The sequence below is a fragment of the Anolis carolinensis genome, chromosome 4 (genome assembly GCF_035594765.1).
Source record: "Anolis carolinensis isolate JA03-04 chromosome 4, rAnoCar3.1.pri, whole genome shotgun sequence".
NCBI lineage: Eukaryota > Metazoa > Chordata > Lepidosauria > Squamata > Dactyloidae > Anolis > Anolis carolinensis.
The window spans coordinates 191,857,448-191,882,874 of NC_085844.1; the positions used below are offsets into that span (position 1 = coordinate 191,857,448).

The 25,427-nt window shown below is 39.5% G+C and overlaps 1 protein-coding gene across 2 annotated transcripts in view; it reads right to left on the minus strand.

Annotated features, from left to right (window-relative positions):
• The window catches only part of kctd20 (potassium channel tetramerization domain containing 20), a 32,526-nt gene that overhangs the window by 5,598 nt on the left and 1,501 nt on the right, over positions 1–25,427 (minus strand). Inside the window, exons 2-8 of one of the 2 annotated variants that reach the window (XM_008109748.3) lie at positions 15,089–15,233; positions 8,137–8,339; positions 6,261–6,525; positions 4,132–4,234; positions 3,206–3,326; positions 2,845–3,042; positions 641–751 (exon numbers count right to left, since the gene is read on the minus strand). In XM_008109748.3, the coding sequence (XP_008107955.1) occupies positions 641–751; positions 2,845–3,042; positions 3,206–3,326; positions 4,132–4,234; positions 6,261–6,525; positions 8,137–8,299 (961 nt within the window). In that variant the 5' untranslated portion in view covers positions 8,300–8,339; positions 15,089–15,233. Of the gene's footprint in view, positions 1–640; positions 752–2,844; positions 3,043–3,205; positions 3,327–4,131; positions 4,235–6,260; positions 6,526–8,136; positions 8,340–15,088; positions 15,414–25,427 lie in introns of those variants that run through there. The other variant, XM_016993306.2, reaches the window with a different exon arrangement.

The window sequence follows — 25,427 nt, forward strand, 5'->3', positions numbered from 1 at the left end:
AAGAAACCACAGCTTTTGAAGTGAAGTATTGCAGCGCTCTATACCAATGACCCATGGAAAGCACTGGTTTTTTTGTGGAAAGATCATGAGGTATAACTATGCCAACATGGAGCCAGCATGGCATAATGGTTTGAATATTGGACTAGATTATGGTGAACAAGTTTAATCCCTACTTGAGTCACTTTAGGATCACTAAAATTCAAAAATGACTTGAACGCACATAACAACAGCAAATCATACCATTAAGCGGAAAACTTTGAACACAGACTGACAGAGCTTACTGCCTATAGCAGTGGTTCTCAGCCTGTGGGTCCCCAGAAGTTTTGGCCTTCAACTCCCAGAAGTCCTAACAGCTGGTAAACTGGCTGGGTTTCTGGGAGTTGTAGGCCAAAACACCTGGGGACCCACAGGTTGAGAACCATTTGGCCTATAGAATTAGTTATTAGGAACTTCTAAAGAGGGATGTCAATTGTGAACTTCCAGTTTCCCCTCATAACCCTAGTAAACACGGCCAATGGGAAGAATTATGAGAACTGCAGTCTAGAGACATCTGCAAAGGCACAACTGTCTGCCTTAGTCTAAAAGGAAACTCCTGCTGGCTTCTTCCTAGAAACCAGTAATTAAGAAGTACTATACTTGCCTTCAATGCCAATCCGAATGTTTTTCAGGCCACGTTCTTTCAGCACAGCTTTTGCCACATCCCGATTCTCAATATACTTGAAGAATCTATACAGCTTATTGCTATAGACAACTTGGAAATGGGAAAGAAGGAGTCATAACTAATAATGTAGAAAAAAGTGCACCTTCTGACAATTTAACAGGAGTTAACTGGCTGACAGCCTTTACAAATAAGTATCAGCATTCAATTTTTCAACCAAAAGCATACTAAAAGTGAGAGAATAGGGAATAAAAAATTATAATTCACGGGAGAAAATTGTCAGTCTGCACTGTGAAATGTGACAGTGCCAAATGTTTTTCATTTTATAATACAGATTATATATAAAACAACAAAGCTGCACATATTTTTTTCAGCATTTCGGTTTACAAAGAAAAACTATAACTGTGGGATATTTATTGTATGCAGGAAAAAGGTTAGAATCGAAGGGCCACCTTCTTGTGCCTAGTATTCCAAACCAACACAAATTTGAGCCCTTAACCCAAGTCCACAGAAACTAATGGGAAGAAGTCATTTGTGCGTCTCTTAGTTAATTTGTCCGTCTCCACCACCACAAAATCCTACTTTTGGGGAACAGTTAATGATGAAGAAGGTGTGAGAGGAAGGATGCAGAGATGTCTATTATTAAAGGAAAGGGATGGTGTGTGATAAAAGATTAGAACCTCTGAAGATGGCAGCCACAGATGCAGGCAAAACGTTAGTAGGGAATGCTGCAGGAGACATGGCCATCCAGCCTGAAAATTCAGAGTAACCCAAAAAGATCTTTGCCTGCCAGCAGGAGCATAGCAAGGGGAGCCACCCAGCGTCTCATGGGAAAGCATTGCATACTCTGGGAGAGATCCACCAAGAAAGACCTCTCCAATGTGCCTGTGACGGTGTTATAAGGGAAAAGGAAATAAGTGAAATAAGGAGAAATCTTTCTCCAAGGATCTCAACACTTGAAGAACAGGCATATATGGGGAGATAAAATCCTTCAGATTGTCGGGGTCAAAGCTGTATAGAGTTCTATAGATTACAACAGTGGTTCCCAATGTTGGTCCTATAGATATTTGATAGACAGCTCACAGAACTCCTGACATTTGGTCAAACTGCCTTGGGATTCTTAGTGCTGAAGTCAAAAGCACCTGGAGGACCAAAGTTTGGGAACTACTGGGTTACAACCTTCACTTTGACTTATGGCTGGAAATCACTGGTTGCCAGGGAAGCTGATACAACAAAGGAGTTATCTGTCTCCTATAACCAGCTGTAGTATTGTAACCAGCTTAATATGACACTGCCTTTGAAAACTGTTTGAAAACAGAGTCCAAAGCATAAATTCTGATACAGTAGACTCTCTCTTATCCAAGCTAAACAGGGCGGCAGAAGCTTGGATAAGCGAGTATCTTGGATAATAAGGAGGGATTAAGGAAAAGCCTATTAAACATTAAATTAGGTTATGATTTTACAAATTAAGCACCAAAACATCATGTTATACAACAAATTTGACAGAAAAAGTAGTTCAATACGCAGTAAGGTTATGTTGTGATTACTGTATTTATGAATTTAGCACCAAAGTATCATGATATATTGAAAACATTGACTACAAAAATGGCTTGGATAATCCAGAAACTTGGATAAGCGAGGCTTGGATAAGTGAGACTCTACTGTATTAGTACTTTGTACGCACTGAAATTTTCAAACAGTTTTCAAAGGCAGCCTCATACCAAGTGTGTTACAGTAATTTAAATGGGATGTTAATGTGTGTGCCAAGTCTGACATTTCAAGGAAAGGATGCAGCTGGCACATCGGCTTTAACTGTGGAAAAGCACTCCTAGCTACTGTTGAAACCTACTTTGCATAGCATACCACAGTTAACAGAAACGGCTTCCTGGAAATCAGTCTCCACACAGCAAAAAAAAAAAAAAATTCTCAAATTAAAAGATTCCTATGAAAACCTATATCCCTACATTGGTAATACATTCATTGGTAATGAAACAAAACAAATGTGGGGTTTTTTTTTGGCATTGTGAGAAGTACTGTACTGTGTGTTTGAATAGCAGCTTCTTTGTAAAAATAATCTCTTATATAATAAAATGTTAGCTTTTTATCTCAGGCCTTTCATAATACAATAAACTATGCTTACAATCTAATGTATTTTTAAATACCTTTCTCACACATAGATCACCTACTTTGTGAGTATTCCTCTCCCATTGGAGGTGGATAGTCTTCATCCCAGTCCACTATGTCTTCTTCAGTTAATACCACAATGTGGCATTCTCGTTCTCCTTTCTTGGCACTGCCCACCATTATAGGGAGAATGAGCTCTTCTAGATAGCTGTCAAACTGCTTGTGAGCCCCATCATTAGACAATTCATGCAATAATGCACCTAGCAGGAAACAAACCATGCATGAGTCCTTTGCATAGAACTGGACATTACCAATTTCACTTTCTAAATTCATAATGTTATCTATACAACAGAAGTCGTAGTAGAATGGCCAGACATATGAAGAGTTCTGAAATATCTTTCCTTTAAGTTGCACAACACTCACTTAAATCTTGACATTTGATTGTGTCAAAGTCAAAGTTGATGCAAAGATAGTCACACGTGTCTCGGAGATCAGGAATAGAAATCCCATCAGGACAGTTAATGACTCCAGTTTTGTAATAATCCTGAAAGTAAAAAAGACACAGTATTTTCTGTATGACTACTACATGTTTGTATTCTTTTTTTCTTCCTTCAAAAATATCAGTATGACATACAATGAATCCTGGACAATTTCTCATTCAATAATTCCCAGCACAGTAGCCTCCGGGTGTGAGTGGAAAAATCTACAATTTACATTCCTTAAAAAAAAAAAAAATTAAACTTCCAGAATCCCCCAGTCAACATTTTCTCAAACTCTAAAACAAGGTGAGAATCATACAATCCTCTACAGCAGGCATGAGCAAACTTCGGCCCTCCAGGTGTTTTGGACTTCAACTTGCAAAATTCCTAATAGCCTACTGGCTGTTAGGAATTGTGGGAGTTTAAGTCCAAAACACCTGGAGGGCTGAAGTTTACTCATGCCTGCTCTTGATACTGTGTCACTTGAACTCCCAGCAATTTTCAGCATTTTCTCTCCTGGCTAGATCTAATGGGAGCTGGAGTCTAAAAATACACTTCTCAGCCCTGCTCTAAACTTTTTCAGGTTTAGAAGTTTGTGTCAAAACTGTTCCCAAAGTCCGCAAATGGCAAACATGATTTGGGGGATGGGACGGGACTAGAAGATATTCACCCAATAAGATACAAGGCAAACACCATTTTTGAAACAGGAAATGGGAAGGAAATGAGAAAAAAAATCTCCCCAAGGTCTATAAATAGAAAGGAACATGTTTATTTGAGAAGGCTGAAAATCTTTTGAACTTGAAAGGAAGAATAAGGATGTAACAAACAGGAGGAACAGCACTGCTTCTCCAACTTTGTGAGCTTTCTCACCAGCACAGTCCGGAAAACCGTGGAGCTGATTCCATCTGCAATTTCATATTCCCCCTTCTCATTTGGCCGAGTGAAGTTGTATTCTCGTCCTGGCCCAAACATTCTGAAAGAGAACAAGGTTTCTTAAGGCATCTATACTGGCACACAGCTAGACAAACAACATTAAGAGCAGCTAAAGAACGAATTATCCAGATAAATGCAAACTATTAGTTTTATACTCATTACTTATTTATGACATTAATAAATGATATCATATCAAAGAGTTTGTTGAGGTATATCACAGATTACAACAGGAAAGTATCAGGGAGAGGGATTATAACAAAAATCAGTAACTTAATAAAACTGTGGATGGAATGTATCAGTCAGAAAATGCTTCTCTGTAAAGAAAGGACTTCATTAGAGACCAAAAATAGAGAAGCATAGACCCATGCTTTGCATCTTACCGGTAATTGGAAGGGCATTCATTGGAAAGTCCTACTCCTGGAGGTTTCTCAAGATCTCAGATTCATATGAAACCTCCAGGAAGACCTCAATGATCCCATAGGGGGTGACAGTGTGTGCCTTTAGGTATCATGAACGGTTGAGGATCTTTGATGAAGAGATAGTATTTTCTGTTGCCTGAAGAAAGGTGTGTAGATCTAGATCAGGACCAGTTCAGACCTAATAATCTTGTCTCAACAAACCATGGCTTATCATTCCGAGAATGAATGAGTGCTCGTGTACTCTTTTCCCTTACTGTTTTCTACCCCTTTGGTTTCAGGACTTTCCACACCAGGAAACTGTGGTTTCTGTTGCTAATAAACAATAATATAAAACTTGAATTTGATCACTAGGCATGACTTTAACTATGTGCTTTTACTAGTCAAAATTCAGATTAGAAAATCTAGATACAGATAGTCCTAATCCATATCAAGATTTTGGCACAGGGAAGGGCATTAACATCCTGTTATGCTGGCCTACTGCCTAAAATGTTTGGGTTTTTTTGCAACTGAAATACTACCAAAAATGCAGAGACGACACCTCAAAGGGCTCAACTGATAGATGTTTCTATTGGCAAAAAAATTAAAACATCTATGGTTTTTTCTATGGACCATAAACTGATCCATCCGATCAGAGTCCACAGAAAAAATCATAGATGCTCTTACCTTGAACTAAATCCTATTAGTTTCCAAAACCAAAAGGAAAATAACTCGAATGTTATCCAAATTCCAGGGTGTCATTATGCCCAGCATTTTTAAAAACCTGCCCTGAAAATCTAAGTCTTTTGAAATGAGTATCAGTTTATGTAAAACCAGGTCTTGGGAAAGCTATTCTTCACAGTAAAATCCCTAGAATTCCTTCAGTTTGGACTAAAACACCTAGATTTTCTCCAATGACCACTGATCATGCTGCCCAAGATAAAGCTGAAATCTAAATTAGTAACATTTCCTTGCTTAGTGTAAGATGGTTGGGTTTCTTACCTGTTAACCATGTTTCTTCGAGTGGTTATCTGTGGAGTGACACGTATGGGTCTTATGTGCAGATACAAGTCAGCTCAAAATTCTCTATAGCGTCTCTATAGCCCACCCTGCCCTGGAGGATACAGCAGTCAGGTGAGGCTAGCACCCCAGTTCTTTGGCCACTATGACAGCAGCTTACAGAAACTGAGGCATGATGAACAGCGGGGAGGATGGGAGGGGATGTACAAAGTTTTGAGCTGTCTTGCACCTGCACATCCATATCTGCAATTTCACAGATACCACGAAGAAGAAACAAGATGTTTGCAGCTATATGTTGACTTGGGTTAACAGTGGTGCCTAGGAGACTCATGGAAAAGAACGTCTGTAATTCTTCCTGCCTCCTGTAGCCCAATATGTTTTTGAAAAGCTGCTTCTGGAGCTGTAGAGGATCTATCTATCTGTCTGACTTCCTTCTTACCTTCCTTTCTTCCTTCCATCCATACCTCTATATGGCCGGAAAGTGGTTTGAACCCAAGGGGTGATTCAGGAGGTAAAAATAATAAAGAGAAATATATAAAAGCTACTGTTCTGTCCTGTTTGTCCTCCACAGAGGCTCTATTGAATCCTAGTGCTTTCCATGAATGAAGCCAACAACCCTCTATTTCCATCTGAAACAGTGACACCACTTACCGTCCCAACATTGTATCAGGATGAGCTGTAAAAATCTGGGGATTTACAACAAATCTAGTGCCATCCACGACAAGAGTCACTTTCTCTGGTGCTTGGAACTGTGGACTGGTGTTCACGCTGTTGCAACTATGTCCAAATTGATCCTGGGTAGTATAGTAGTCTTGATTTCGTTTACCCCCTGCTTGGAAGAAAATGCCTTGAGCTTCTTCAGGAGTATTTGAACATTGTGGACTTCCTGGATGAGAGGAATATCTGCGCTCTGTGTCTAAACACAGCAGACACAAGCAGCAATTGAGAAACTGGCATGATTCATTCCCTTTTAAAAAATCAAACCAACCCTCATCTATAATTCAAAATAAACATTCAAACAGTCTGACATGAAGAAGAGGTACTGTGTTGACTTAGGGCCCTTCCACACAGCCATATAACCCAGAATATAGAGGCAGAAAATTCCGCAATATCTGCTTTGAATTGGGTTATTGCAGTCCACTCTGCCATATATTCCAATTCAAAGCAGATAATGTGGGATTTTATTCAACTGTGTGGAAGAGACTTTAGTAAGTCTAAAAGAAATTATCAAAAATCCTTGACGTATTTGCACCCAGCTGCTATGCCATGTTAATTATACATGTAAGTTTATGATCAGTTAATGCACATGTATGTTTGTCGATCCAAATGTACAAACTGCTGGCATCACAGGCCACAGTATTAGTATGTAAATAGTTTAGTTCTCAAGAACTATTGGGCCAGCCTGAATCAAAGTCAGATGCTCCTTGAAATGGTAGCATGTCATCTAGCAAATGAGATGGTGTCAAATAGGTCTATGTCCCCAGCTACAAAATTCACTACCAAAATAGACTGAATACACAACTTGGTTCTTGTTATGCATTTAAATAGGAACTTTGTGTGAATGTTTTAAGAGTAAGGAAAATCAGGATCATAATGGGGAAAAGTGGTTCTTTTTAACCCTTTCCTCTCTTTTCTATATGCCCCAATGAAATCCAATCCACCAACCCTGAAAGCTTCTAGCTGGCATTGGAAAAAAGTTCCCATGCAGAATAAATTTCCCTGTCCATGCCCAATATGTTAGACTAGAGTTTTATTGAAATTGTATTCAAATTGGTTCACAGGTTAACATAGCACAGTACTATGATGTATTCATTCTCAGAGGGTTAACTGATTTTGTTTGTTATAGCTGAAAAAACAAGAATATTCTGACACTTTAAAGACATTTTATTTTGTCTTAAGCTTTATGGAGTAATAATTAAAACTTCATCCTATGCATGGGCCCTGCATTCCAATGAAGTGGGCTGGAGTCCATAAAATGTATTCATATTTAGGGTGTTGCAAACATTCTGGGGTTTTTTTTCCCAGCAATCCATAAAAATATCAACCACATCTTTTAGCACATTTCAAACATAATGCTGACATTTCCGTAATGGGACCATATTAGGTCCACACCATGGGAGAGCTATGGGGAAGGCAACTGGGGATTGGGAGACGCCAGTGCACCAGTGGGTCGCAGGAGACACCCAATCAAAGCTTGGTCCTATTAGCATGAATTCCTAAACAAATAAAAAATGCCATACCCACCCAGGATACCAAATTATCTGTTTTTCTCTCCCTCCAAACAAGTCAGGTTTCATAGAGATAGCAACAAGCCAGGATTCTCCATTTGGTTGGCTTGATAAATAATTTATTTCTGGTTTGTTTAGGTCATTGTGCAAGCAGTAACAGCCTTAAGCGAGGATGCACTATAATCTTAGCTTTCTGTTCCATGTATTTATGGCCAGCCTGTAGTTTGGCTTCAAAACATAAACATAGCACTGAGTTCTATGTTACACATTTAAGTAAACAATACACTCTTTGACCTTACCGTGATTTCTGAATTGTGGAGAAATAGTAAGAGTGTGGCTGTTCTGTTTTGACTTGCCTTCCCCCAGATCATGGGTTGTGCAGGTAGTAAGGTTTTCAGTCAACTGCAGAGATTCTTGATCGCTTGATTTTTCCATTCCACTGGCATGATGATTAGCACTCATTTGGGTTATCCGTAAAGCACTCTGAGAGTATCTGAAGGTTCTGTTAAGTAAAAAAATAATATAATGAAGGTTAGATCTGGAGGGGAAACCCCTCTCAGTGTGATCTGGATTTATTGTACTGAGGCTGGATCTAAATTGCCCTATATCCCAGGATCTGATCCCAGATTATCTGTTTTGAACTGGATTATACGATTCTACACTGCCAGATAATCTGGGATCACATCCTGGGATATAGGGCAGTGTAGCTCCAGCCTGAAAAAAGTTTGAAGGTTGGAGTTTCTTGGCAGGGGGTTGGATTGGATGGCCCATGAGGTCTCTTCCAACTCTAAAATTCTATGAAACGTTTGAAGGTAGATGTAGCCATTCAATGCAAATTAGGGTGATTATCTGCAACATTTACGCTGGCCTTCAACTGACAAGAGTTCTTCCCTCACCCTGGACTTCCCACAGATATATATAAACCTTCCTTGCTTAGTTTCTCCATACCTCACAACCTCTGAGGATGTCTGCCATAGATGTGGGCGAAACGTCAGGAGAGAATACTTCTAGAACATGGCCATACAGCCCGGAAAACATACAACAACCCAGTTTAAAGGTCCCCTAACAAAAATGCACACTTTCTACTGTAAGTACTTGTTTCGTTGTTGTTGTTGCTGTTGTTGATCTCCAAATAATTTCCATTCTATGGTGACCCCAAGGAGAACCTATCATGGCATTTTCTGGGAAAGATGTCCCCCTCTACACTGATCATTTAATGTAATTTACAGCCGGTATTGAACAAAACGGTTTTGACATGATGCAGATAATTACATGGGAAATCCAGGAACCAGTTTGAGGTCCAGATGGTGATTACACAAACCACAGAACACTGGTGTGCATTGTGGGCTTTCTTTTGTGAGAACTTTGGGAGTTGTTGTCTGGCTGCCTCAGCTTGAAGTTAATTTTAAACTGCATTAAATGCCCAGTATAGATAGAGCGTAAGAGTGTGTGACTTGTCCAAGGTCACCCATTGGATTTTGATGACAGAGCAGGGAAATGCCTTACAAATAGCCCTGAGTCCCCTTGGGGAAAGAGGGTGGGTTAAAAATAAAGTACTATTATTATTATTATTATTATTATTATTATTATTATTATTAATATACAAATTTCGCAGGAAAAGTATGCTTTTTCTCCGTAGAAGCCTAAAGAAGTGCGAAATGGATAATTTCAGCAGGGAACTCAAACCACAAACATTCCTTTCCTTCCCTGTTTCTGTGCCAGGAAATAGCACAAGGGGCATCTGATCCACAAAATAAACTATGAGACACCAACTCTGAATGTATCCAAACCAACTCCTCCCCACTCCTTTTGTGGTGCAGATGAATGCGTGAATTCATCATTTTGTAATGGACATTTTCAGATTCTGGCAACAAGACTCCTCTGCGCAGTTTCAATACAAACAGTTGTAAAAGCGACCACATGGCTAGACCCCTAATTATAGATTTAACTTATCCCCATTTCAAAATCAATCCAGTTTCTGAAAATAGAATCTTGAAATTGTAGCCTAAAAACAGGTAGCATTTACTGGGGGAAGGAGGGCAGAGTTAGAGGTTTTCATCTAAATGCCACCAGTTTGTTTTTAACAATCACAATATTTGCTGTCTGGAAGAAAAAACGTATGTGGCTTGGAGTGGATTTTTGTCTAATGATGTGCTCTATATCCGTGAATTTCCGCCTCCAATAATCATTTCTCTTATCCCTGCTTGACATCAGGGCTATTCTTGGCTAATGAGCTCTGCTGTATTAGTATGTGTGTGCATATGGACTCACAATAGGAAATTGTGTCTATGGCTAGTTCTACACTGCCAAATAACTGCACTGAACTGCATTATATGATTTGATATGGGCCATATAATGAAGTTCAGAATTAGCCTAAGAGAACAACAGACAAAAACAGCATGGATCATTGATTGTTTCTAAACATCCAAGAGAATATCAATTTTTTTATTAAATAAGATCTTTCATATTTGTATTAGATCATAGTTGGAAGAGACCTCGTGGGCCATCCATCCAGTTCATGCCCTGCCAAGAAGCAGGAAATCGCATTCAAAGCACCCCTGACAGATGGCCATCCAGCCTCTGTTTCAAAGCCGCCAAAGAAGAAGCCTCCACCACACTCTGGGGCAGAGAGTTCCACTGCTGAACAGCTCTCATAGTTAGGAAGTTCTTCCTAATGTTCAAATGGAATCTCTTCTCCTGTAGTTTGAAGCCATTGTTCGGCATCCTAGTCTCCAGGGCAGCAGCAAACAAGCTGGCTCCCTCTTCCCAATGATAAGTCAAGAAACCATAAAATAATTTGTTTACCTCAGTACAAATTTATGATGCTCTTCTCTCACTAAACATTCTCCCCTGCTCCATAGAGAACATTTAGGGACATTTGATCTGTCTAACCAAAAAATACTAATTTTCTATTAAGATTTGGTGTTGATTTGCAACCTATATGGGCCCGGACCCAGACGTGTGTGTGTGTGTGTGTGGGGGGGGGGGGGGGTTGTGAATGGAAGCTGCTCAAGCAGTTGGCCTTTCTTGCTCCTTTCTCCTAACTGCATCCTTCCTCCATCTTCTGAGCTCTCCTGAGGGCAGCTCATCTCTGCCTGATTTTTTCTGAGGGTGTATCTACACTGCAGAATTAATGCAGTTTGGCACCTCTTTAACTAAGAGACCACAGGAGCTGTAGTTTTACCCTGTAGTTTTCAGCCTACTCTGCCAAAGACAGCTGATGCCTCACTAAATTACTACTCTCACAATTTCATTGCATTAAGCCATGGCAGTTAAAGTGGAGTGAAACTGCATTAACTCTGAAGTGTTGATGAACCCAGAATTTTCCTTCCTGCTGCAATTCTATCCCTCTGTCACAAACACAATTACAAAGCTTTTCCTTGAAAGGAACAGAAAAAGTACAGAATGTTTCAGATAAAAAAAAAAGGGCCGGGGGGGGGGGGGGGGGGGGAAGAGAGAGCCCTGCATTCTGAGCATGTTTTGTCCAGGCGACTTTCTCAATTTCCTTGCTGGATGGGTGTCCTTGACGTTATCTCCAGTGAGCACTGAATGAGATAATTTACACAATTTTGCTCTACATCATTAACACAAATTTGGAGATCATGTTGCAATCTCAGAATACAATGGGATTTTATAGAACCTTAGAGACTGAACATGAAGTTTGTAGAACAAGCTTTCGCAACTCTGAGGAAGTCGTCTTAGGAAACATCTACACTGCAGAATGAATGCAGTTTGCCACCACTTTAACCGCCATGAGTCAAAGCTAAGGGATTATGGGAGTTGCAGTTTTACATGGCACTTAGCCTTCCCTGACAGTGTGTGCTTGTGCCTCCAAATGACAGCTCCCATGATTCCATAGCAGTGAGCCAAGGCAGAAAGTGGTGCAAAACCTCATTCATTCTGCAACAGATATACTAATCATTTCGTACTTTCAGGGTGCATCTACATTATGGAATTAATGCATATTTTAAAAATGCATTAAGACAATACATTAGTACATATGGGATAAAAAATAAAACCTTTATTTTAAACAAAATGTACACTTAAATACCCTAGATCAGGGATTCTCAAACTTTTCCAGCCGCAGAGCCCTGGAAACTTATCTTAATGTAACACAGTTTTACTGTATTATAATAATAGTTTTGGTCTGCTAAAATTTTATTTGAGTTTAATTTTTATTTGAAGTATTGTTTCTCCTGGGTTTTTTTTTTTTGCCAATTGCTTGAATTCCAATTAACTGAGAGTCTACTATATTTTCATATATCACTAAATGTACTAGAACCCACCTCAGAGCTAGCAAATGCCAAGTGATTAATTAGGCATGACAAATTAACAGTATGTCTTCCATTGATTGGTTGATTGGTTGACTAATTGGTTCCATATTTATTTCACTGCAAAATTCGCTACCTCTATCAAGTTCAGTGTGATTAGGTTATTGTTATTTGTCTCTTTTGTAGGGTTTCTATGGTTAGGGTTAGCACCGTGGCCTTTTGATAAGTAGTACTTCAGTAAGCTGTTTTTATTTTCCCATATGTATATGAACAAGTGGTTGTGTCTGAGGGACAGAAAAACAGGAAATACCAGTTTGAAACAAATCGTGGGAAGAAACTTTCCAACAAATTAATTGTTGTATCTAATTACTGTAATAAAGGTTACAATGTCTGAAAATTAGACAAAACCTTTCTAGCTTTAAAAAAGTGCTGAATACAGTAAAACAGTCAGCAAAATTGGAAATATTAGCTAGATTTGAGCTTCTTATTAAACGGCATTCCTTTCTATTACATGTTGTCATTAATATGATGTAATAAGGAGACTGGAATCTACAGGGACAAATGCAAGATACTCTACTTAGGCAGAAAAAATGAAATGCAAAGATACAGAACAGGGGATGCCTGGCTCGACAGTAGCACGTGTGAAAAAGATCTTGGAGTCCTCGTGGACAACAAGTTAAACATGAGCCAACAATGTGATGTGGCACCTAAAAAACCAATGGGATTTTGGCCTAGATAAATAGGAGTAGTGTCTAAATCCAGGGAAGTCATGCTACCCCTCTATTCTGCCTTAGTCAGACCACACCTGGAATCACACTGTCCAATTCTGGGCACCACATTTGAAGGGAGATGTTGACAAGCTGGAAAGTGTCCAGAGGTGGGTGACTAAAATGATCAAGGGTCTGGAGAACAAGCCTTATGAGGAACGGCTTAAAGAGCTGGGTATGCTTAGCCTACAGAAGAGAAGGCTGAGAGGAGACATGATGAGGGTCATGTATAAATATGTGAGGGGAAGTCATAGGGAGGAGGAAGCAAGCTTGTTTTCTGCTGCCCTGGAGACTAGGACACGGAACAATGGCTTCAAACTACAGGAAAGGAGATTCCACCTGAACACGAGGAAGAACTTCCTCACTGTGAGAGCTGTTCGGCAGTGGAAGTCTCTCCCCCGGAGTGTGGTGGAGGCTCCTTCTTTGGAGACTTTGAAACAGAGGCTGGATGGCCATATGTCGGAGGTGCTTTGAATGCGATTTCCTGCTTCTTAGCAGGGGGTTGGACTAGATCAGAGGTGCTTTGAATGCGATTTTCCTGCTTCCTGGCAGGGGGTTGGGCTGGATGGCCCACAAGGTCTCTTCCAACTCTATGATTCTATGATTTGAATATATGCAAATATACAGGTTCGCCAAGAGTCGGAAACAACTTGAAGGTAAACATATGAAAACAGCAAGTCCAACACTACTACTTATTATTTCTATCCTGCTTTTTCCCTCTAAAAAGAGACTCAAAGCTACCAACACAAAAACAAAGGAATATATTATTTCAAACCTAACAACATACAAACGTTAAAAGAGGATTAAACACTGGAAGTATTAAAAATAAACAGTTTAAACCTTTAAAACCATTAAAAGCCTATTCACATGCCTAAAACACTTCACAGCAGTACAACTCCCAACAGAGTCTCTTGGCCTGAGTTCAGAGGCGGTTCAACCACCAGGCCAACTAGGCAGTTGCCTGTGGCGCCATCTTGTTGGGGGCGCCATCAAGGCAACTCCTGTCTCCTGCGGTCTGCCTTCGCAAGATATTGAACTGCTTTTTCTGTTGATTTGTTGTAAAACATGATGTTTTAGTGCTTAATTGGTAAAATCTTAATGTAATTTGATGTTTAAAAGGCTTTTCCGTAATCCCTCCTTATTATCAAACATTTTCGCTTATCCAACGCTTTTATTTTTTAGTGATTGGTTTGGGGGGGGGGGGGCGCCAAAATTCTGTTTGCCTACACTTGAAAAATACCTAGGGCCGGCTCTGCCTGAGTTAACGTCTACATTTTGAAGAAAGGAAAACACTCATTTAGTATATTTTTAAAATGCAAAAACCTTCCATTTTAAGGAAAGTTTAGCATAATTCCTGCTACTCAGAGGCCTACATTAAACATAGAAAGCTGGCTTCCTTCAAACATAATTTAATTCTGAATATATATACAGTAAACACTCAGTTCACCAGAACATTATCAATAAGAATCTTCATGCAACCAGCAAAAAAATTTAAAATGTAAAAATCAAAGAAATAATACTTTAAATTAAAAAAAATGTAATACAGTAAAACTGTGGTACATTGAGTTTATCTTTAACTGTGTTTTAGGTATGTTGTACCCCACCTTGAACCATGAAGAGAGGCAGGTAATACATAAAATTTATTACTGTTATTATTATTATTATTAATTTGATTTTAATTACTGTATTTCAATATTAATACCAAGTCAATACAGAATTAATGGTATGGTATAGTATGGTATATAGTATTAGTTAGGCCTCTTTTAATAGTAACTCTCAAGCAACCAGACATTAATTTATGTGGCATCTATCAATCCCCATAGGTGCCGGTTAACTGAGAGTCTGCTGTAAATAATATATATATGCCCTAAAACAATGATTCTGCCTTTATAATCTGAAGTTTTCTAATACTAGTTTTAGGATCTCATACTGAAATTTTGTACACATCTGGGTTATATAATCTGCATTTGACCTTCCAGAAACATCAGAGGTTGGTTTTCAAAACACGTTTTGCTCCAAATGTATCGGAAAAGATGTACATACAAGAACAACTAGACACAATGGAAACCTTGACCTACTTAATGTCAAGCCCTATTCTTGGAATCCGGTTCCTACCGACAAAATGCATTTATTTGGAGGACAAATTAAATACATTCCATTCATCTAATTCTCAAGTCTATCTGAGACAAGGATAAATAAATCTTGAAACTTACCTTTGGTGGGGAAAGTGGACGAAGCCAAGCAGCAGAAAAGCTGACCGTGAAATGTGTTTGTGCAGCAGAGCTCCTCTTAGGCATAATCTCCACCCCGCTCTCAACCCAGGGGGTGAGTCATAGGTTCCTTTCAAACTAAGAGTCCCTGATCATCCAAGCACAGAGAAAACAGATGGGGAGAATTATTCCTGCAGCCAGCCTCTGATTTTGCTGAAATTCTGGGAAGTGGAATCACCTCTGTGTCTTCACAAATATATTTTTCCTGCCATCCACACTTTCTCTTTTGATTGCTTTATTAACCCACTCCTGCTGCAAAAAGGTAAATAAAACCTTTAAAACAGTGGTTCTCAACCTTTGGGTCCCCAGGTGTTTTGGCCTTCAACTCCCAGAAATCCTAACAGCTGGTAAACTGAGCACTTGCTGAACCGACCTAGACACAGCATATTATTTGAGAACACAGTAATGCTGGACTACTCTGACAACCACCACGTCAGACTACACAGAGAAACCCTTAAAATCCGCAAGCATGTGGACAATTTCAACAGAAAGGAGGAAACCATTAAAATGAACACAATCTGGTTGCCAGTATTTAAAAAAACTCTAAAATCAGGACAGTAAATAAGGGACAACACTCTGAAAACGGGAATTCCAGACATGAATTAATCAGGCAATATATAATAATAACTAAACACAGGGCCAACTAACACCTCCCAACAAAGGATTCCCACAAGCAGGAAGCAGGCAGGTTTTGAAGCTGCAAGGCTATTCAATGCTAATCAAGGTGACCAGTTGCAACATTCACACTTACCTCAAAGAGACAACCTCTGAGGATGCCTGACATAGATGTGGGTGAAATGTCAGGAGAGAAAGCTTCTGGAACACAGCCATATAGCCTGGAAAACTCACAACAACCCAGTGATTCCGGCCATTAAAGCCTTTGACAACACACAAAACACTTGTTGTAAATGCCTGGTGTAGATGCACCCATTGCTTAATTTGAGTTTTTGGCAGGATGTTCTTAGCCATCCTGAGCACTATTTTTAATGGAAAGGTGGGATATAAACACTGTTAAGCAAGCAAGCAATTTTTATTAAACATGCCGAAACAGGATTAATTTCCAAAAGCAAAGAATCACAGGATTGTGCAAATAAACTACGTAGGTCAAGTACACATGCCACTATTAATCAGGGGTAGTCGTATTGAGGTCGCGATCAAAGAATTTGGGGATCTCTCCTAGCTGAGCAGATCCGCGCAAAGCCAGCAAGGAGGATTGCGCAACACCTGGTGAACCTTCCGAGAAGCAAATCAGAATTTCCCTGTCAAAGAATATTATCTCACCCAAGTCTTGTGAAGCAGAGAGCACAGAAGCCTTTATTCTGTCCAGCTGGTACAGGATGACGGTCGCAATATGATGCAGAAATAAACCGGCATACATTTACAATGAAAACAGCACTTTTAATACATTTCTAGTTTTAAATTTCCCGCCTCCCGCCCACCGGCTGGCTCTGTCCTGATTGGCTCTGACGTCAGAGCTGAGGGGGAGCCACTAGGGGCCTCCTCCAATGAGAGAGTGAGCCCCATCTGCGATCTCACTCCCTCGCTGGCCAATGGGGGAGATGGAGGTGCGGCAACAGGAGAGACAAAGAAGTACACATGTGGCTTATGGTTTCATTGATTGATTTGTCCAGATTCATGAATGGGAGTCTGGCACCTGCTGGTTTGTCCATAGGATCGGTGATAGGATTATCTGTGACTCAAAGTCTGAGGAAAAGGTGGCTTTTGTCAAGCCTTGCCTCTCCCTTCCAGGAAGATGAGTCTTTTATGATGAGTGATTTAAATGTCCAAAAGGTTCCTTTCTTCCTAGATGGTCTGGCATCTTGCCCTCCGAGGTCCAGGAAGGAAAAAAAAATCCATTGTTTCTTTGCAGAGGGTGGTTTCTGATAACACATGTTTGTCATACATAGCCCTGAGGCATCCTGATGTTGTCTGGGCAGGATGGTGTGCTGGCCAGAGTTCAGGTTAAGGTTACCATGCTCCATTTATAAGGGGAAGGATATTATACAGAGAATAAAGGTAAATAATAAAGACAAAATAATAACTAATAATAATAAATGATAGCAGATACAGTAGGAACCCATGTGGGGAGGATTATATGGAGTCCAGCATCCCTTATGGGTTTAGGTAGACAAACACAATCTTCTTTATGACCGTTTGGAGGGAATTCTATCCCCCTCCGCATCTTCATAAGGGTTAAGGAGGAATCCCAGAATTTTCCCCACTGGCCCAGGCAGGCAAATGGGCTTGATAGCGGAGACCCCCGCTTTTAAACTCATCTGACCTGCGGCGGGGAGTTCCACAGATCCGGATCACCAGCGAAGTGGGAAGATGTTCTGACCGCAACAAATTATTATTAAATTCTTTTCACTGCTATCCCCAGCCCTGACATTGTAATTAATCCTTGAATAAAAAGTATCCTCTCCTTTAACCTGAAATCCTCTCAAGTGGTTATTTTGTATCCTTTCTTGACTCCCTCTCTCCTTCCCTCCATTAACTCCTCTCTCCTTCCCTCCATTAACCTAGTCGCGCTCTCCCTGCCATTGAATAACATGGCGAACGGAACAAATTGACCCATAACTTCATCAAAAATATTCCAAGCATGCCTATCTTTTATATCTAACACTTTTTGGGGCTCCTGGTTCCGGGACAACCAACAGTACCAGAATTGGTCCATTTTAAAACTTCAAAACAGCTGACTGTCAAAAAGCCGGTTCCAATTGCTCTTTTGCAGCCCCGCGCCACTTCTCGGCTCCCGCGGCTGGTGGGTTGCTTTTGCGGGGACACAAGTTTCTCCCAGGGCTGCTGGTGGTGGACTGCCATTCCCTGGGAGAGAAGTGTAGTTTCTCCAAGGACCAGCTGTGATCTCGACGGCAGCAAGAGCTCCCTGGATGAATTTCTTTGGTTCATTCATTCATTTTTATGAATGAACGGGTTCCTCATTCATATACTTACCTACAGTTTCATGGATTGCTGGGCTCCCAAGGACAGAAATCAACCTGAATTCCTTCACTTTATTATTTTTATGAACCTCCAAATGCCTGAGATGCTTATGAACTCTTCATGAACTATGACCCACATTTCCATGAATTTCCTCTATCGCCTATGAACTCTGTGCATGAACTTTGACTATATTATGAATTTGCTGGTACACACACTGAATTCCCCAAATACTTTACATGAACTTCCCCTCAGTGAATGTATGGCATATCTTAGATATTATTTTTAATTGCTATTTTAGATATCATTCCCTTGTATGTTTTAATCAATGAAGACATAGCCTGAACTCCAGTTAACCCCAAAGATTCCCGCCTTCCCTTCACCCTATATTCTGGGCTTCACACACAAAAGAGGATAAACTGTCACCATAAGATTTAATCTATGTTGCATCTGCATGGCCCATAGCGAGAGATTGGCCCACCCCAGATCGGAGCAGTCCCCGGGGTGATAAAATCTCATATGGTAATGTTGATCACAAACCCATCCTGGACCCCCGGGGAGCCCTAGGAAAGCTTCCCGCTGGTCCTGCCACCATAATTCCATAGTGTCAATATTTGCTGTCATCTCCGTCACACCTCAGGTATTCATGAACTGTGTACATGCGTAAAGAACCCCGGACATTCCAGATGGTTCTATTCAAAGCAACCATAATCCTAGATTATCTTAGAAGGCGCTAGCCTCAGGTAATTGCTTTGCATAAAGATAACTCCAATTATTCATTCACCAAAACCCATTGTCTAGCTGACTCCCGCCTTCCCCAACCTGATTGGCCCTGACAGAGGCGAAGGTTGTTCCTCATTGGCCAAGGCGCGGGGCGGGAAATCAAACTCCCGCCTAGTGCGGCGCCCTCGACCTATCAGCAGCCAGATGGGCAGAGGGACGGGGCAGAAAATTCAAGCAGACTTCAAACTTAGAAATGTATAAAATGGCTTTATTTTCAATGTATTGTTACATCTCGGATGTCGATCTATCGCGGCTTGATGTCCTTTTCAGCTGAATTGCTTTAATAAACACTTTGATGGTTTTTCCTTCAACTTGGCAGAGCCTTTTCCTTTCGGTCTCAGGTAAATTATATTCCGGGTTATTTTCTACTATTCGGTCGGCTCGCCAAGGTTTGTTCCCTCATCTGGGAGACGGATCAGATCTCCCTCACGGGGCTGATCCACACCGAATCGCGGTCGATAACAGGCTGACTGGGGATACCTGAGACTTGAACAATGCAAGGGAAATGGGGAGCATGCAAGGAGGAGGGGGAAGGGGGGTCCCTGATATCTAAAAGTTTATAAAAGTTCATAAAAGGGGAAATGAATGGCAAGGGAAAGGGAGCAAAAATGAGCAGTAGAGTCTAAAGGAACAGAAAAATGTGTGTCAAAGGTGATACAGAGAGGCAGAAAGATAAGCAGAAGAATACACTTCAAATTTTGAGAAAATAAGGGCAAGATTGTAAAGCATGTTCTTTAAAATTGGCTTTTTTCCTTTTGCTAACCTTCAGCCTAGATATGTCTCTAAACAAAAGGGAGTCCTTTTGTTTGTGAGTCATTGACTGGTGTAGGAAAGGATTAGGAGAGTCGTTAACTCTTGCCTCAGGCTAAAAGGTCAAACACCCTTTGTACCAGGGGTTTAGTAAACTGTAGTAAACTCCAGTAAAATATCTCGGTTACCTTCTGCTATAAATATATGAAATATAGGACACAAAGCCTTGATTAAAATGTACACACTATCTAACATGGGAGGGGCCCTTGTTGTTATTGTTGTTGTCATTGCAATTTGACCAAGACTTAACCCTTATCATCTAGCCTGATGTCCCTGTCCTTAGCAAAACTATAAGTTACTATCTTTTATTGGGGAGGGGGTCATGTTCGACTTCAATATCACAAAAACAATTAAGATTTTCCTGACTTTCCAAACTAACACATCTTTCATGGGGTACATCTACACAGTAGAATTAATGCAGTTTGACACCACTTTAACTGCTACTATGGCAATCATGGGCATGGTAGTTTGGTGCAAGTGCAGTACCAGCACTCTTTGAGAGAGAAGCCTAAAGACCTTGCAAAACTGCAACTCTTATGATTCCATAGCATTGTGCCATGGCAGTTACAGTGGTGTTAAACTTTATTAGTTCTACAGTGTAGATGCACCTAAAATTCACCTGAAACTGTTCCCAAACAATTCCACAAACATCCATTTGTTCCTGATTAATTAACAGGAAACAATTGCCAACTCTTCTGCCTTTATGGATACTTTCACAAACTCAAATTAGAATAAACAAACTAGTGTCCACTGAAAGAATAAGTAATTTGTTAATGACATTAACATATTAATCCTGTGTGATTGTGTTGCATGAAGTTATAGGATGCTTAATGTGAGAAAGGATTTTGGTGCATGTTAATGTGTGGAGTAGTGGCTGTAAACAGCAACAATGACTAAGTGAAATACAAACCAGGAGTAAATATTGTTCTGGATGTATCAGTCAGATTGATTAAATAGATATTATTGACATTTATCTCCCTAAATTAATTAACTAATTACATCAAATGGCTGAGGAGTAATCTTTAAAACATATTATTTTTAATCTTTAAAATGGAGGAATATTATTATCTGACAGTTTGATCGTTCCAAGTACAGTACTCTAAAGATAAAGGACCAAAGAGAGAGCTTGAAATTGCCCTTGAGTTGCCAGCACCTGGACAACAGACAGAACAAGCTCCTTTTACAATTTGTCTAACTAAGGAAAGTATATATTTAATCTCAATTTTAACTGAAACTACTGAGATTCGATTGCAATTGAAGTTATTGAAATTATTCCATCATTTCTCCTCAAGCACATATTAATTTTATGTGTATCTGTATCCTCTTCTCTCTTATTTTTCGGTGATGAATTACCTGTTATGGAACAGTGTATGAATAGGTAGTGTAAGATTGCTCACTGGATTGTATTTTGTTGCTGTTATGTGCCTTCCTGTTGACACACATCTGTAGTAACCTTATCCCAGGTTCCTTTGATAAGATTTATTCAGAAGATGTCTCCCAATGCCAATCTCTAAGGCTGAGAGAATGGGACTTGCTAAAGGTGACCAGTGGGTTTCCATGAGTGAACAGGGATTTGACACTTGGCTTTTCAGAATATGGCTTTCACATTATTGTTTCAATTCTTCTCTACCAATCTTTCTGTCTGATTGTAAGGTTTAGTCAGTTAACAATTTGCCTTTTAGTTCAGTTAAGATGTCCTTATAAAAGTATTTATAGTATCAAATGTTATACTCTTTAAACACACATCAGTCACATAGTTCAAACCATTAGAAACACTGGTTGATATCCTCTAGAGATGCATCTACAGAATTAATGCAGTTTGACCTCACTTTGACATCATGACTTGATGCTCTGGAATCATGGGAGTTGCAGTTTGTTGAGACAAAAAAGGCTAAAGACCTAATAAAACTTCCATAGCATACCAGTTTAAAGTGGTGTCAAACTGCATTAATTTCTGTAGTGTAGATATACCTTAGGACAGAGGAGGACTCTGTGTAGTGCCTGGAACAAAACCCTGAATGTAAAGGCTATCCCTTTCCAAATTGACCTTATTATTAGCTGGTTTAAAAATAATTAATTTTGTTAACTTAAATTATGAGCTACAGTAAGTTTTTGATCTAGTGACCTACACTGTAATTGTCTAGCCCTGCAGATCTCACAGTAGCAAGAGGTGGTTTGCAGAAATCCATGAAACCACCATTTGGATTGCTCTTTAGTACTTTCTTTTAATACAATATCTCAATTGAAACCAACCACTTTGGTTAAAAAATCTGCCTTCTTTCATTAGAAAATATCCATATTTAATAATAACATACTTGATTTTAATTCATTATTTTCTATATATATCCCATTGCCACCTATTCCAGTGCAGTTGTGCTGGCCAACAGGATAATATTTTGAGAGTATCTACCTATCTGACATCTAGAAATGAGTTTGAGTTAAACATTGATTGATTCATTGCTCTTTTTCAGTAGTTCTCAATCTGGGGTCCCCAGATGTTTTTGGCCTTCAATTCCCAGAAATCCTGACAGCTGATAAACTGGCTGGGACTCTGGGAGTTGTAGGTCAAAATCATCTCGGGATCCCAGGTTGAGAACCACTGCTCTATCACTTTAGTATAAAATATAAAAAGGGTCAGGACACCAGGAGGAGAAAACTACCTTCTCCAGTACCGACCCACCATGGATTTAACATCAGCTTGGGAGGGCTTGCTTATGTTGTCCTGGTTACTCAGATACTGATGGAAATATCCATTTTGGTATAAATTTTGGTATTCTTCATTTTTTTGTCATGCAGCATCAACAAAAAAGTATTTATTTTTTGGAGGCTTTCATGTAATAGACAAGTGTTTGACTTTAATCGGATTTATTATATGTTAGTGAAATGTTTACAACATTGCATAAGATGTAACTCACATCTTATACTAAAAGTAAAGGTTTTTCCCTGGCATGAAGTCTGGTCATGTTCGACTCTGGAGGTTGGTGCCCATCTCCATTTCTAAGCCAAGGAGCCAGTGTTGTCCGTAGACACCTCCAAGGTTATGTGGCCAGCATGACTGCATGAAGCACCATTTCCTTCCCGCCAGAGCGATATCTGTTGATCTACTCATATTTGCATGTTTTCAAACTGCCAGGTTGGCAGAAGCTGGGGCTATGAGTGGGAGCTCACCCCACTCCCCAGATTTGAACCGCTGACCTTTTGGTCAGCAAGTTCAGCAGCTCAATGGTTTAATGTCTCTTTTCTGCAGTCACCAAGGTATTTTATTACCCAATGATTTTAGAAAAGGAAAAATCACAAAAAGAGGAACATTATAATTGAATGCCATATTTGGAAGAATAGATTTATTGTGCCTTTGAGTCTGAGATGGGCAAAGTGCTGTTCAAGTGTTACTGAACAACAACCTTTAGAATTCTTGACTATCAGCTCCAGAATTCTTCTCTGAACCTACTGGGGGTTGTAGTCCAACAAAGTTTGTCAACAGTGTAAATTGTGGTGGACCAGAACTAACAAAGGAAAAAGAGCAGATTGACTACACAGCCTATAATAGACTTCCATTGCGGAGGCTTCAAATAAATCTCCCAACGTCTGTCTCTTGACCTCCAAAATGATGACACAATACTTTCCCATCTACATATCATACAGACTGGCTTCCTGGCAAGGCTCCTCTTCAGACATTTGATCAAAACATATTTTTATCTGTCTTTGCTCAGTGATAACAAGGAAGGGAGATGAAAAAAATAATGTATTGGCATCTCTTTATTTTCGTGTGAGCTTTGGTGGATATACAGGAAGTCTCAGTGTTACAAACATCTGACTCATAGTTAAGACCAGGGTTGAGACAACAGGAAGTGAGATAAATCTACCTCTAAGGAGGGAAATCCACTCCTGGAAAAGTTATCATGGAGAAAAGGTGTCTCCACTGAAGCTTTCTCACCTGTCCTTGCTTTCACAGCAAGCCATTTTTTTTTCAAATTCCAATTATCACAAAGACAGAAAGTGAGGTGAAATCTTCTGAAAAGGGGCAGAGACAGCAAAACAAATGCCACAGAGCATATATATCGACACACACACACATTTGGCTGGAGTTACACTTAAAAAATGTACCTGTTCCGACTTTCACAGAAATTGAACGTAAAGATAAACCTACAAAACCTATATTGTCCGGAACTTGGGGATTGCCTGTATATTATTCTAACACGTATACTTACATTACACATATACTCTCATTACAGAGTGATATTAAAGCCTCAGATATTAAAACATATTTTTATAGTTGTGGGAGTGGGATAGAATATAATAGGATCTGGAAAGATGTCCCTTTTTCTAAACAATGTTATTTTTTTTCTAAGTGTTCAAAGGGCTGGGCAAGGTGATACAGGTCTTTTAGATCTTGAGAATGATCAGTTAGTGTTGATGTTGGGAAGCAATGCATCCAAAAGTCAGTGTCCCTGTGTTGAAAATTCTTTAAAAATATTCATTGTATTGTATGTGCAGCAGTGAGGAATCTTATACTAATACATGTAGGGGGGCATGAAGGGATTGCTGTTGTTCATACCTCTGCCAATGGATTTAATTTTATGAATATAATTCAATCCACTCTTTCACTTTCTGGTCTTCCTTTAGCATTTTCTTGATCAAGGACTGCAATTTGTAAGATGTGTGTCCATTTAACCCAGTGGTCCCAATGTTGTCAGCCCATTTCCATACATTCAAATTAGCAAAATGTTTATAATTAAGATCGTTGTGATTTCAACTATTTTATTTATCGTGCCAGAAGCGAATTGAGAATACAGTTATAATGTATAGAAAAACCACAAAGTTAAAAAAAATGGCATTATACTCAATTTCCTTTGTCCAGAAGCTGGCCACTTCAAATGCTTCTGGTGTCACTGTAAGAAGGTCCTCCATTGTGCCTGTGGCAGGGCTCAGGTTGCACTGTAGTAGGTGGTCTGTGGTTTACTCTTCTCCACACTTGCATCTCGTGGACTCCACTTTGTAGCCCCATTTCTTAAGGTTAGCTCTGTATTTCGTGGTTCCAGAGCGCAATCTGTTCAGCGCCTTTCAAGTTGCCTATTTCAACTATCTATTGTATTATTGTAAATACAGTAGAGTCTCACTTATCCAACATTCGCTTATCCAACGTTCTGGATTATCCAACGCATTTTTGTAGTCAATATTTTCAATACATCGTGATATTTTGGTGCTAAATTCGTAATTACAGTAATTACTATGTAGCATTATTGCCTGTTGCACTACTTTTTCTGTCAAATTTGTTGTATAACATGATGTTTTGGTGCTTAATTTGTAAAATCACAACCTAATTTGATGTTTAATAGGCTTCTCCTTAATCTCTCCTTGTTATCCAACATATTCGCTTATCCAACGTTCTGCCGGCCCATTTATGTTGGATAAGTGAGACTCTACTGTAAATAAAAAAGCAATGGAACAAAGGTGAACAGACAGTGCATATGGTATATTAATATGTCTATATAGACACTGATACACACACACATAAACATATATATACAGTATATAGAATATATTACCCACCTTGAGCCACAGGAATACAACATAATGAAAACAAGAAAAAAAACACTATTAAAAGACATACAACAACATTAAAATACAAGTTAAAATCCACTGATACAATGCAAATTAAAATTCACAACTTAAAATTGACTGGGTATATGACATACATACTGTATATACATTCAAAACTCAAAAGATACAGTGAATTCAAGTAAATACAGCA